Source organism: Micrasema longulum, unplaced genomic scaffold (assembly GCF_059751315.1).
Source record: "Micrasema longulum isolate JH-2025_06_02 unplaced genomic scaffold, ASM5975131v1 h1tg000652l, whole genome shotgun sequence".
NCBI classification, from domain to species: Eukaryota; Metazoa; Arthropoda; class Insecta; order Trichoptera; family Brachycentridae; genus Micrasema; species Micrasema longulum.
This window is the reverse complement of record NW_028277848.1, coordinates 102,919-115,938: the sequence shown is the minus strand read 5'-3', so window position 1 is coordinate 115,938 and position 13,020 is coordinate 102,919. Positions and strand designations below refer to the sequence as shown.

Here is a 13,020-nt window from a genome sequence, read left to right as displayed (position 1 = left end):
TTATATCATAAATCAGCATTCTCGATGAATTGAAGTTATCAGGGAATTATTGGATGACAAATAGAGCTTAGTCAATCATAATTTAACTTTAACACAAGCACAGTAACCAATCAATTTAACAGGGTGTACCTGATAGACAAAATACTTTAGTTTCATTTCCAAAAACTAAATGAATATTCATCATACATGTATATCAACTCTCGCATCAATCAACTTGAGAGGTTTCAGATTTTTGTGGAAGTTGATAAATGGTGGAATAACCTTTTCTGGTAAATTGAGGTTCAACTCTACATGTTGCCAGAGCAAAACCTACAGTTAGATTAATCCAGTTAGTTTTAACTCTTCATTTTCATAATGAGAATGAATAATAATGGTGAAGTCTGATATGTTTCAGGTGGCTGCAGCAGCTTCGCCCTTGCTGAAGGCACCTCTAGGTACCACACCAGCGGGGCTCACAGCCAGCTACTCGACAGCTGCCCGGGCAGCTTACAGTACTGCCCAACCTCTAGCCGGATACGCCGTTGCTGGGTAAGCCATTATTTAAGCATTCTAATGTATGTTTTAATTTGGTAGGCTTTTTTTATGTACTTATGATAACAGACAATGGCTACCCAAAGTTTCTTGTTTTAGGTAAAAACTACATACTATACGGAAACATACTCTCAATATTTAGGGATTTAAGGTTTTTTATTTTGTAATTAAGGTTTTCTCACATTTTGGTAAGATAAACAGGTCGACTGACAGAACCATGGAAAGAAATTTTATAAGGGGAAGACATAGTGTGCGTCGGCCTTGTGGTGTAATGGTCAGCGCGTTAGCCTGCCATGCAAGAGGTCTCGGGTTTGATTCCCGACATGGTTGATATGAAATATTTATTTAAAAGGGTGTTTTCACACTAGAATATTTCATAGTCCCTAGACTGGTACCTGAAGCGTAAAGACTGATCATCTTACCTTCATGTAACAAAAATGATCAAGATACGCTGCTATTGGTGTATCAATGTAGTGCACTTTGCACCATTAGGTGCGGAAAGGGAATGATGATGATGATGAGACATTGTGTGTATGCATTATGGACACCGACGAAGTAAATATATATTATGTGAATAATTTTTCAGCGCCAAGTTAATTTTTATTCGGGTTTTGCCTTCCTTTTTGATCACACGTTATTTTTTTTAATTTATTTAACTTTTTGTACATAATGTTATTTGTACACTGGCGGGCTTATTGCCAAATGGCAATTTCTTCCAACCAACCAATAAAATAAATGTTTTATTTTTATAATTCAAGTTACAAAACATATTCAATAGAAAAAAATATATTAAAAAGCTAAAGTTAAATAAAAATAGAAATAAACGTATTTGTTTATAAATTACCTTAAATCAAAACTATTACTCAATGGGAAAAAGGAAAAAAGAGGAAAGAGGAAAAAGGAAAGAAGGAGAGATTAAGGAAGAGAAAGGAGATGTTTCTTCAGACGTGATTTAAACAGAGATAATGTAGTAACATCGTTATCGGAGTTTTAAATAAGATTAAGTTTGAATACAATATATTGAAAGTTACCATAGTTTTTATTTAATAAAAACAAAATCAGGAACCGTAATGTGATTATTTAGAAATAAAGGCCTAGGCAAGGATTGCACATAAATAAAATAAATCAATTTTATCATGAATTGCATACTATTCTCACAAATGTTATAAGCATGTACATAACAATATATTGACGAAGTTATTGTCAATGCAATTTTTATTTATTGACCTTAAACAAATTGTGATAAACCTTCCCCAAACAAAATATTTGCCTAGTAAAAATGTAATAAACTTTTTTATTTGTTTATTTATTTATTAACGGACTTAGTCCATTTGATAAATGGGAAACAATTTTTTTAATAATATATACAGGCACAATTGAAATAAAATACAAATTAAGAAAATTAAAGCTAGGACAAAAAAATAAATAATAATTTTAATATGTTGTTTTTTTTTCTCTTTCTACTCGGTATTTTGCTATATTTTTTTTTCTTTCTTTAAATATGCTTTTTGATGTACAACATACATTCATTTTTTTATTATGACTTTAAATATGTTTCTTACTATGTATTCTGTTTTTATTTCGCATTTTACTGAAATTCAAAATATTTTTATAGACATATTTGTATATTTTAATGGTTTTAACTATGTTTTCACTGCATTTATTACTTTGTTTTTATTTTTTTATTTTTTGCTACGTTTTTTTTACTACATTTTTATTATGTTTTTACTACATTTTTACTATATTTTTACTACAATTTTACTATGTTTTTATTACATTTTACTATGTTTTTACTACATTTTTACCATGTTTTTACTCCATTTTTTACTTTGTTTTTCACTTTGTCCTGTATCTTTATAACTGTTTCTATATATTGATTACTGTTTTTTATATTTTTTTTACTGTCTTAAAACGGTGTAATTAACCCTAGTTAGACAGTCAAAGCAACTTTACATAAATTATAATTTTGTGTATGTAATATAATGATAAGAATAAATAAATAAATAAATTACGAACATTTCACAAAATAATTATTAACATTCACAGTAAAATTATAATTCTTATCCTCCTCAACCTCCTAAAATAATATTATCAATATGAAAAATGCTTACACTTTTTAAAACATTATTAACTGCGAGGAGTGTTACTCTACAATTAAATAACTTTAAAATCGTGTGATATATGAATGAATATTCACTAATGAAACACAATTTCAGGTATGGTCGGGAGTATGCTGATCCCTACTTAAGCCATGGGATAGGACCTGTTGCTGGCTATGGGGTAATTATTACAAAAATCTAATATCACAATTATTATTGCTCATTAAAATAGAGGTACCATGATACTTTTATTATGTTATATTTAACTACAAAAGTATATATGTATATATATAAAATAGTGATGTATTTAGCATATTATATTATATTTCTTTTGTTATATTTGTATGCGAGATGTAAATATTATAAAATTGAGTTTTAAAAAAAAAATTAAAAAATGGCGTTGCATATTAAATTTGATGCTTTTGCCAATGTCGCGTTGAATTATTTTACAAACAAACTGGTTCGCAGTACGCAACCAGCAACCAGGCCCAACCGTCGGGTCTGCAAGCAACATAAACATAGGTAAGTCTAACAGTTTCGAGAAAGTTCACTCCTTTTTAGTTTTTAAACTAAAAAGGAGAATCCCTCCACAAAATTATCAATCCTCCACCCATAAGGTTGGATATTTGTAGGAAGAGAAATTAGTGGGGCCAAAGTCGTATAAAGGTTGGCATTTGGTCATTTATTGGGCAAACAAAGAATAAGTGGTTGAGATCCTCTTCTTCAAAATGACAATCGCAAATGGGGGAGTCAAAGACACTAATTCTCGCAAGGTGAGTCCTAGTACAGCAATGCCCTATCCTCATTCGACAAGTGGTGGATGTATCTTTTTTGTTCAGCGAAATTTTCTTAAAACAAAGTCGTGATGGGATATTACGTTGAATAAGAGAGTAATGTTTCTTTTGGGGATATTTGGACACAGTCCGATGTATTTAAATATGATTCTACACTCCTTCTGGACTCTTTTTAATTCTTTTTAATAATGCTCTCCATATTCCCACAAAAATTAATTATTTAAAAATAAAAAATTGTATAACAATGTGAAAAAAAAACAAAAGAAGTTATTGTTGCAATTTACTCCTGTAACTGAAAATTTCAGTAGTGTGAAATTTGAAAACTTAAATTAGGATCAAAATATAAAATAACTATGGATTCGGCTTATCTGGGAAGTACTCCTTTACCGGCAACCATCAAAAAACTAAAAAAACTTTGGAAACAATCACAAATATGGCAAAATTACTGGAGCTAAACCATGGAATTAAGAATAGTCCAGAAGGAGAGTTAAATCATATTTGAATGCATCGGACTGTGTCCAAAAATCCCCTCACCTCCACTTTTGGCCCGCGCATTCGGGAAGTCGCCGCGTAATGTTGCCAGATGGGAAAAAATATAATCACAACACAAATGTAAGGTTAAAAAAAAAGCATTTGTTAATATCTCTAAAATTTTATTGTGCACGCGGAAACATTAATTGACACAACAAAATAAATAAGTAAAGGGTCATTTAATAAAAGTAATTGAATTTATGAACTTTGAATTTAAAATATAAAACAAATTTTATTTTACATAAAACTGATATTTTTATATCATGTTAAATAATATTTGATGTTTTAAAGATAATGTCGGTCAAATGTCCACCACGGCATTGTTTAATCCGAGGTCCAATTTTCATTAGTTCTCTCATTAGATGAGCAAAGTAGGGTAAAAAAAGTTACTACCCTGGCAACACTAACGAAATGTCCATTTTGTTTTCATCGACAATCTGACAGATGAAAAAATAATTAAATTTTTGCATTTGCTACTTACACATGCATTTGCTAATTACATATGAAATGTGATCTCATCCTGTATATTTAAGATCCCAGCAGTATTTCTACACTTGAAAACGACACAACACGGCATAGTTGAATTCACATCAGGAGTAGTGTACTGAGCGACGTCTACAAAGAATCTAATGGGTCAAAACGTAAAACTACTCTTAAGAGTAGTTTAGTCGCCTTCTGTTCGATGCGCGTATGCGGTTTCTGGACTATTCTTAATTCTATGATCTAAACACTAAACGAAATGACAATTACAGCTGTCAAAACTCCTCCTGAAATTGAGTTATTACTATGTCGAAAGCAATTTTTTTTATCCTCATTATAATCAAGTAAATAGCAGTAACTCCTAATTTCTTTGATAACAAAGATTATTTATATTTTTTATTGTAACTCCAGTATTATATATTTTTATACATGGTCATTGCTTCCATAAGTTTGAAGTAAGTAAGTAAGTTTTATCTCTGACCCTTCCAACTCCAAACCCCCCAAAAAATATATGGTCAAAGTGCTGCTAGTCAATCTCCAACAAGCTAAGGCGGCTACCGCAGTAGTATGCCACAAATTCCAGTAAAGAATCTTAGTATAGGATAGATCCTATCCTTACTTATGTAACTGGACTTTATAATAAAGATACTGGTCTCGAAGACGTGGCGAAAGCGAAGCGGCAAAACTGACCACTGGTTATTTCAAATTTGCGGACTTAAGTATCTAACTATTTATTTTTTACTAAACTTCATAAAATAGAGTTTCTTATTTCCTAAAAATAAGTGTTATAAATTTTATTTGACTAATTTTGTATAACAATAAATCCATGAAAATTAAAACCTGTTGTTGATGTATAGGCCCCTTTTAACATTTAATTATTCAAAAAACATTAAACAGTATTATCCTTACAAAAAATAATTTTATAATTTTTCTTTATAGGAGTGTTTTTCGTTTTCTACACTGGGAAACAATCCTTTAGATTTACTGTTGTTTTTCCATGCAACATTTGATGGTGTGCCATAAAGGTATTTAGGGGTAAACAAATGTATCTCCATTTTAAGCACTAAAAAAAATCCAAAAACAAAATTAATGTATAATTAAAAACAAATTTGCTTTGCAGCCTCTCGTTAGAAAATAGCAGACGTTTAAAGCATGGTAAATTTTTAAAAAATCACTAATTTGTCTCCTGAAAAGTTGGGTTTTTGAACTTACTGTAGTTTACCTCTCGCATACAGATATGTTTTGTATTGTATTATGATCAGTAAACTATTGTTATTATATTTTCATCGTGCAATTTGTAACCATATATTAACGAATCTTGTGATAAGAAAACATTTAAATTATATAAATTTTTTGCTTATGTTCATTTGGTATTTATTTTGATGCTAATAAATTCGGAGTTCATTTGATGTATTGTAAGTTTTTTCCTTATCTTCTGTTAGCCAGTATAAGTATTGAGATACGATTAGTATCATTGACATTTGCGATGACATTTATAGTAATTACGTTTAAAAATTTGCAAAATGTACATAATTTTTTATTTATACAAACTTGTAGACTACCGAGATAAAGATAATTTTGACTACTTCCTAAATGTTTATGTTTGCATTTTCAGGCTACAGTATACAGAAGTGGATACAACAGATTCACCCCTTATTGAAGACTTCCAATTATGCCAAAAATATCAAAAATCCATGACTAAAATAGATGAATAAGTCTGTTTAAAGAACTTCTATTTTCATCTGTAAAGATGCCTGTTGTAAGAATAAAAAATATATTTTACATAATCTTAATTCACGGTACAAATTTAAGCAGATCTGAAGGTTGGCGATACAACCTATCGATAAGTTAATGTGGATTTGCTAAAGTTGATGCGTGCTTCCAACAACATTTCATACAAACCAATACACTGTTACCAATGTCTGCCGGTTAACCTGACCACTGATCACTGTAAATTTCTCGAGTGTTTATGAAATGTAATTGGAATTGCATCAAATGTTCATTTTTATACCAAAGTGATTACTAATGACATTTTAATTTAACCGCTTGCACATCCATCGGCAGCTGGGGAACACAGTGCGCTAGCTTACTGTATATTATATAATATAAAATACACTCGTAATCGATACACAGATCATTCATAATGTATATTGATTTAGGTTTAGTCGGATCATTTTCAATTGTTACATTAAGAATTTACTTTAGGCTTTAATTTAATTTGGCCATGATCAATTTAATCATGTTTCGTTACTTTTTAATGATACTTTTTCAAATATGTCACTAACCATTATCTATTAATATGGTGGTTATTTTCATTTAAAAGAAAACAAAAATAGATATGTAGGTTTTCAACTCTGAATTTTATTGTTAAACGGTTATCATTTCAATGCGCTCTCTTTTTTAATAGATCTTAAAACTAATTTATAATATCTGTCCCTGCTCAGGGACTTGACATATCGGTTCTATTTCATAGACATGTAGGAATAAAAAAATTAACATAAACATAATGATTGTATCCATTCTTTTTATAGATATTCTCAATGTTATCCTAGGCTACTTTAGAATTTCTTCTGAAGCAACTACAGCTTGAATATTATTTCCAGTTTGGTGCTCTTGTATTTGCTATTATTGTACCGATAAATTGTCTTAATTTGTCCATTTAATGGTTCTGCAGTCACTCAGTCGTAAAGTTTCATTTGAGAAGAGTTTTACTGTAGTAATATAAATATTTTCAATAGATATTTCTTATATGCTGGTTAATGCCAAAAATGTATATTAATATTATTATTTGAAATGTTTTTTTTCATATTATTAAGGGCCAATAATGATTATTTTTACAATGTGATTAAAATTCAAACAATTTATGATCATCTTGATAATACTCTAAAAAATACTGGTAAAATAATAATGTCTTTTTGGACATGTGTATATAATATATAAATAGAAGTAATATTCGTTGATCAATAATTTATTTTAATCATGATTTTGATAGTCGGTGTTTGAAATGATACGTATCAATACTCAAAGTTGTGAATTACAAAGTGACTGTAAAAATGATTTTATGTTAAGAAACTTACAATTTGTATCTTGTTATATTCAATTATGGTTTTAAGTTTCATTTGTTTAGTTTAGTCATTTGTATTTTCTAAATTATCTTCATTGAGTTTCTAACGAATTAAGTTGTCTTTGCATTTCTTTTCGTATCGTAAAATATGTTGAGAATATCCCTGATACGATCGGTAATTAATGTGACATATCCAGTTAAATATAATGTAGTAGGAAACTTTTCTTCATAAGTGTATTTTTTTAAATAAATACGCCAACATAATTTTGATAGTAACAGGGATTGTATAGATATTTAAAAAGAATGCTTGAGATAGTTAATAGATTACATTGGCAACCTGTATGTATTATCTAAAATATGTATTTCCATGACAAAATCTCTCTAAATTGTGTCATATTAGTAAGTGATTTAATGATATTCTGTTCGACCAATGTGGATGCTGGAATAAATGAGTATTAGAGTAAATAAGTATAATTTTAAAAATTTCATCTTTATTTTTAAAAAATCATATAAATTGTCATAATTGTTAGTTTTTTACATTCTATCCGATTGATACATACCTACATTAATTAAAATATTTCATAATTTAAATAGAAAACCTCACTTACTCCCTCATCTTGATTATAAAATTATATGTAATATCATAATGATTATAATTTGTACCCACCTTCTGTATAATTATTGTTATTTTTGCGTTAATGATTTATGTCTATCACTGTGTAATATTTTATGAACATTCATAAAATTATTCTTTTTATTGCGTTAATGATTTATGTCTATCACTGTGTAATATTTTATGAACATTCATAAAAAATCTGTCATATTTTAACCAGTATTCTATGTGCTCAATTGAAATGTTAAATTTAAAGATCTTTTTAACGTTAATACACAAAACATTGAGAATAAATGTCTTCCGTTATGCACAAGATGGTTAATTTTAGCACAAAATTCTCAGCACAAATCGTATTGTGTATTTTATTTTAATTTTAATCAGTTTGATATTTGTACCTTTAAATATGTAACGTGAGTATGAATATTCACTGCTCTCAAGCTAATTATTTGTGATTCAAACGGTGTTGTGTGATGCACCTAGCGCAATTTTGGTTATGCAGTTTGGCTAAAATAGGCATAGAATATTTGTGAACAGATAGGTATGTACAAACTTCATTCATGTCCATGTTCTAATTTACATGTTGAATTCTCTCACAATGTACTCATTTTACATTATTAAATATAAGAAAAAGGTTGATAAACATTTGTGTTCATTCTTTCTAAACCCCACATTTTATAAGAGATTAATTAAATATTGGTATCTTCCAAATTCCTAAGTAAACAAAATGTCATTTTATTTACAAATATATTTATTTTCAAGTAGAATACAATAAAATTGGTAAGAGGCAAATGATGAAGTGGGAAGGTGGGAAGAAGGGTGAGTATTTTAGGCGTACAGCGTCCATTGTTCTCTTCCTAGTCATAACTATAAAAATATTTATATCACAGTCGCTTGCATAGTAGATGCACATGTGTGCAGGTACCGAGGGTTCTATCCGCTTATTGTTAATTTTGTTTTTTATTATGAACCACATGTTTCCCGCTCAAAATTACTTAAAACTAGGTGACATCAATTTTAAAAATTAATATTAATTATTTCGGAATCAAAGTCCATAGCTACGAAAGTGAAAAAATATCGTTTGAGGGTAGATAATAATGGAGGCTAGATAACTCCAGATATAATGAAAATGAACTTATATAGAAACGAATTATATACCTACCATGCAAAAAATGAGAAATGCTTCAGAAACTATTAAAAAGCAATATAAGGAATATAAAAATACATTATCAAATTAATTAAGAAAGTCAAAGAAGAATAAAATTAAATTTTCCACAATAATGATAATATTTTTGAAAATCTAAAATACCTTATGTGTGCCAATCCTTCATAATAGTTTTAATTTAAAAAGTGACAACCTCACACATTTTTTCGTTTGTGCAAAATTGACAACCCAGAGGCACAACTTATGCCCTTTAATTTTCCCACCATCTTAATTCTCGGTTTAAGCTACTGACAGCACATAATATAAACAGGAAATGATCTGAAAACCTTTGTCTAAATCATGCAATAAGAAAAACTTACCTTTGTCTTTGCTATCGAGCAGTATATTAAAAAACACAGAGTCGTAATTGGCCCGCAATAAATTACACGCGGACTTTAACAGGTTCTGACAAGCCACTGAGTAAAGTTAGTGACTAAAATCAAAAATATAAAAAAGCTTCTGAGGGAAGTTAGTGACATAAATCTACTTTCGTCCTTAATGTACCAAATTTACTGATGTCCTTAATGTACCAAATTTACTGAAATCAAATGGAAATATGTTTTTTTTAAGGTTGATCATAGATTAGACTTTTTGGGCAAAATATCCATCCAGGGCAAAATTGGACGGTTTCGCGGTATTTAATAACTTCTAACAGTTTTTGACGCCTGTCATAAGACTGGTAATTTTGCTTAATTTACAATTGAAAATTCTTCCCAATTAACAACGATTTATTAGTTTATTTCATAAGGCAAACTAAGATTATGTGTGTGCCCATTTAGATAGTATGAATTAGTGTGAAAATTTGTTTAATTTGGACATAGAAGACGCAACCCGTAAATTGTATGCAGTGCAGTTTAAACAGCATTATTAAAAAAAAAAATCCCAAGCATTTCACAAATAATAATTACTGATATCCTCCATGGTTCGCGGGACCGCTAATTAAATTAATATTAGAATGAAAAAAAATAATTAAAAGTACTCACAATACTTTTTCTTTAAAAAAAAAAAAAAGTATGATAACCCCCCAGGAAAAACAAAAATTCATGACTAAGGAATATAACCTACATTTTACCTCAACTGCTGAGCATAATAACTGAAAACCATTTTTTTCTGGTCTTTTTTTCAACCGTAATGGGTGTGATGTGCCTTTTCAAATGTCTTACAAAGATGCATTGATAATTGGCAGTCAGAATATTTGTAATGCTTTTGCGGAACGTAAACGTAAACGCTTAAAAATTTTTGGAATTCATTTGATGTGTCAAAAAAAAAAAATTATATCGTAATAATGATGCCGCGGCCCGCGCGCCAACGCGTCTGCCACGCGAAACGCAAATGAAGAATAAAAACAGGTCAAAAAGATAAATTATTGTCTTAACCTAAATTCAAAGCAGGTGCAGTGTAATTGACCTTTTTGTTTAAGTGTCTTCCTTTAGGGTTAAGCCTTGTTTACACGAGGATAATAAAATGAATATGACAATATTGCCATGTCCCGGCTCCGTGGACAGCCTCGACCGCGCAGAACATAAACGCTGGGACAAAACGAAAATTCGGCCGCAGTTCACACGTCACCGCTACGAAAATGAATACACGACGGTGTTTGTTACGACCCAGATAGCAATTTAAACTTGCCTCAAGCTTGTATCAAGTTTGAAGTATCAAGAGTTCAAGCTTGACCCAAGTTTGAGATTGCAACTCTGTAAACTTGATGCAAGTTTAAAGCAAATTTCCTAGTTACCATCCAACAAACTTGCATGATGTTTGTTTTTTACAAAAAAACAAACATCGTGCAAGTTTGGATTTATTTAGCAAAAAAAAACAAAAAACAAAAACAAAAAAACAATAAAAAAAAAACACGAAGCTTCTTAAAAATATTAATATTAAATAAAATATATTGTTATTATTACTCAGTATATTTATTTTGAATAAATAATAAAAATTACGGGCTAGTTTTGCCAAGATGATGTGATGACAAATAATTCATGTCAATTGACTGGAGATCAGAGTCCGGTGCATTCTTTTGTCTCTCAACTCTGAAACAAATATATAAAATTGTTTTATGGCTTACTAGCTTTTCGACTAGTGGGATTTCTCATGTTAAAAAGTATCCGATATTCAAATTAAAATTTGTTGCAACAAAGGGAAAACATTTTAGGAAGGACATATGGAAGTCTAGGTATTTACTGGGCTTATGTACTGTCGTTGGCTGGTTGAAGTGGCCACTTTACAAACTGTGTAACATTAAGCGTTCTGCCTATGTATAAACATCTTCATTTCCTCAACTCTTCCATCTGTTAACTTTTGTGAAGTACAAGAGCCTCTGGGGTTAAAGTATTGGTTTATTATATCGATATATTATCAACAGCCTTTTCGTTCTGTAAATAAAACATAATTCAATCAATTCAATTCAATAATAGTATAATGTTTGTGATATTTAACAATTAATCAGTTTAAACTATTGTAAGCATTAATGCAGTGGATGAGATATTAATATCATACTTACTTTTAAAGAGCTCTTGACAAGACGGTTTTGTCGAGTGACAGTGCAACAAAAACTCATTTTTATTGTTTTTTCCTCATTGCCATATCAATAGTTTATCCTTTTAACTGAGTATTAACACTTCAACAATATTAAAAGTTTTCAAATCGCCGGAAAAAAGTCCAATGATAAATGCGTAATTAAAAATGACATTAAACCCACGGACAAAAACGGTGAAATATATCATTTTTTTATGACTTTGATAGTATTGCCAATCTGAATGTTGTTTGGAATGAACCACTTTTTTGGATATTTTTCATGCACTAATTTAATTCGGCGGCCTCTGTGGTGTAGTGGTTAAGACATTTGGCTCACACATGGAAGGTTCTGGGTTCGATTCCTGGTGAGAACCCAAAAATTAAATGTGATTTTCTTAAGGCTGGGCGTACCGTGCTGTAATTCACCACTGTAATTGGGCCTCACGGCCTGTTGTGGTGTCAAAAAAAAATCGGTCTTGTAGAAAAGTCCGGGGATTAAATATAACAGTTTAAATTTAAAAAAATAAAAAAGGAATTCTCTCCATATTTTTATGTATATGGCAATGTGTTGATCATCACTATATGACTTTCGGATTCTGAAATACCATTCTTGACATAACAAGATTCCAGCAAGTTTTGTCAAAACTCGTCTCTTCAAATTTGTCATAACAATATTCCAGCAACTTTTGATAAAAACTTGTCGCGTCAAATTTTCCTTTTCAACCTTCCATCAATCTTAAATCAAGTTTGTACCAAGTTTCACTGCTATCTGGGGAGCGAGTTCGCAAAAATATTATTTATTTTATACCAAGATGTATTGGAATTGTTGGAAGATAAACTATACAATAATAAGAAAAAACTATGGATTAGGAATTGAATGGTGTGCAGATATCTGGTCACTGGAAATAGTATTTTTTTATATTTTGAGTCTTAAAAATGGTAAACGAAAGCAGTTAAACTTTCCGACAAATAATGCTTGACAATTGCGAGACGGCCGTATTATAAATAAAAGTGTACCTATATAAACATCATAATGGCAATAACAATTTATTTTAACCATTTTTTTATCTTTTTAATCTATGTTTTATATTCATGATATTATATTTCAAATGTGTACACCAAAATACTTTATTTACCATTAATCAGCACCGAGATTAAACTACATTTACCCAAATTCATTGGAATTGCTACCG

General features: G+C 29.9%; 1 protein-coding gene across 1 annotated transcript; it reads left to right on the top strand.

The window, feature by feature from the left end:
• Positions 1–8,752, top strand: LOC148279892 (RNA binding protein fox-1 homolog 1-like). The gene is made up of 3 exons (XM_088229239.1): positions 1–528; positions 2,748–2,811; positions 6,051–8,752. The coding sequence occupies exons 1-3, from the start codon at positions 371–373 to the stop codon at positions 6,093–6,095; spliced, it is 267 nt and encodes an 88-aa protein (XP_088085365.1). The 5' UTR covers positions 1–370; the 3' UTR covers positions 6,096–8,752.
• The last annotated feature ends 4,268 nt before the right edge of the window (positions 8,753–13,020 follow it).